The sequence below is a fragment of the Propithecus coquereli genome, unplaced genomic scaffold (genome assembly GCF_000956105.1).
Source record: "Propithecus coquereli isolate 6110/MARCELLA unplaced genomic scaffold, Pcoq_1.0 Scaffold9064, whole genome shotgun sequence".
Classification (NCBI taxonomy): Eukaryota; Metazoa; Chordata; class Mammalia; order Primates; family Indriidae; genus Propithecus; species Propithecus coquereli.
In genome coordinates, this window is record NW_012155357.1 from 4,074 (window position 1) to 6,075 (window position 2,002).

General features: G+C 38.6%; 1 protein-coding gene across 1 annotated transcript; it reads right to left on the bottom strand.

Annotated features, from left to right (window-relative positions):
• Positions 1-455: 455 nt before the first annotated feature.
• LOC105826680 (E3 ubiquitin-protein ligase TRIM4-like) lies at positions 456-1,640 on the bottom strand (the record flags this gene model as incomplete). Its single annotated transcript, XM_012664687.1, has 2 exons — positions 456-790; positions 1,524-1,640. Coding segments are annotated over 2 exons (414 nt in total), but the record flags the coding sequence as incomplete, so codon positions are not given.
• Between the last annotated feature and the right edge of the window lie 362 nt (positions 1,641-2,002).

The window sequence follows — 2,002 nt, forward strand, 5'->3', positions numbered from 1 at the left end:
GTTATAAGGACCCAAATTTAAGTGCTGAGTTAGAATTACGATAGGCTGCTGGATATTAGAAACTATTTAAATGAATGTACCAATCAAAATCTGGGTATAAAAACAAAATTATATCAAGCTATCACTGTAATGATTAAAAATTAGCAAGAAAGGTAAATTCTCTTAACTGTTGATACAGTGATGTACTTTGTGGTTTTATGCTTGCTTTGTTTTACTGTTTAATACAAAATTATAAGTGTAAAAATAAGATGAATCAGAAAGTCTTAGATGTGCTTCTGATCCTAGATAAATTATCAGACCATGTAAATCTAAGTTTCTCATATTACCTGAGCTCAGCAAATCTAAATATCACATTAATTTCCTCTGAATGGCGAATCTTTGACTCTTTAATTGTATAATGACAATAGTATACAACTACCAACAAAGAGAAGGCATGTCTTCTATTAAACCCGCTCACCACAAACGGCATTCAGCTCTAAAGACAAGAAGGAGTTCAGTCAGTGATGTTAACTAACAACTCCATAAAGAGGGAGATTATCCCCTCCTGTGCCTGTCTCACCTGGAGCAACTGCAGGGTGGAGCCCTGGCTCTTCTCCCCGATCTCTATGATGAGCTTCCTCAAGGAAATGATTGTTTCATTGAGCCTTAACATGTTCTCATTCAGTTTCTTCTTTGTCTCTTCTTCTTCTTTGTTCAGTCTCTGAAGAAACAGTTGCTCTTCTTCAGTCAGGAAGTCGTGCAGCTTTGAAAACTCTGTACTGATTCTCATTCGCTGATTCTTTATCTGCACCTATGGCCACATGACATTTGCTCATTCCTTGTTCTGCATGGCCCCTGCTCCTAAATTCCTTGCCCATGACTCCCCAACAATCCATGGTCCTTTCCATCCTAATCGACTCCTCTAGGAAAGCTCCTGCCCATTCCAATACGAATTTCCATTATTCCTTTATCTACATCTACATGATATCCTTGTACTAGTCAATACAATATTCATTCATTCTTCCTAACATTTGAGTCTCTACTGCTGAAAGCAATCCCTTGCTCAGATACTTTCTAAACTAAAACACACTTTCACATTTACCATTTAGTTTAGCCCTCAGAACACCTGTTTAGTTTTGTTAAATCTTTAGCAGTGTGCGTGTGTGTGTGTGTGTGTGTGTGTGTTTGCACGCATGCATGATACCACCCACCTAGACTTGCCTCCCTGAAAGTCCATTCATTTGTTTCTTTCCACAGTGCCATGGACCCAAACCAACTCCAACCTAGAGAGTATATTTAAGAGAGAGTAGGAAGGAGACAGGCACTACCTGGAAGTAGAGATGTGGGAATGAACTGTGTAGAACTCATATTGCCCAAAGCTACAAGTCAGTAAGGACAGACACTTCCTCTCCCATCATCACCTTATCTGCAAGGGACATGACCTCTGATGACACCCTCAAAGCTCTTTCCTGAAAAACTCCACAAGCAGCCCCAGACTGAAAGGGCCTCAGGGATAAGAAATGCCCAACAGTTCCTCCTATTACCTTCCACTTTGTAGTATTCTTCGCTTCCATGTCCTGTAACTGCATGGCTTTCTTCATCTTGGCTGTGAGACTACACTGAGACTTAAGAAGTTTCTCCTGCCAGCAGAAACACACATAGGTAAGAAATCATCTCTCCAAGCATTGTCATTTTTTAAGAGCTAAATGTCACCTAATCCAAAATGGGAATGAGATTGAAAAAATACTTAAGACAGTTACAGGCCTATGGTAAGAACTATTCTGGTCTGTAATCATCACACTATTAGTATATTGAGTTTTCCTAGTAAGTTGGCAAAAACTAAAAACTGTTAGAGGATTAACAAATATCTAGTACTGGCAAGGAAGAAGGTTTCTGGCACTATAATAGTAGGAAAGTAAAAAGGTGCCATCTTTTTAAGGACAATTGGCAGGATTTAACAAAATTTAAAATATGCATAATCCTACTTCTAATGATTTATCCAATGAAACATTAGCAAAAATAA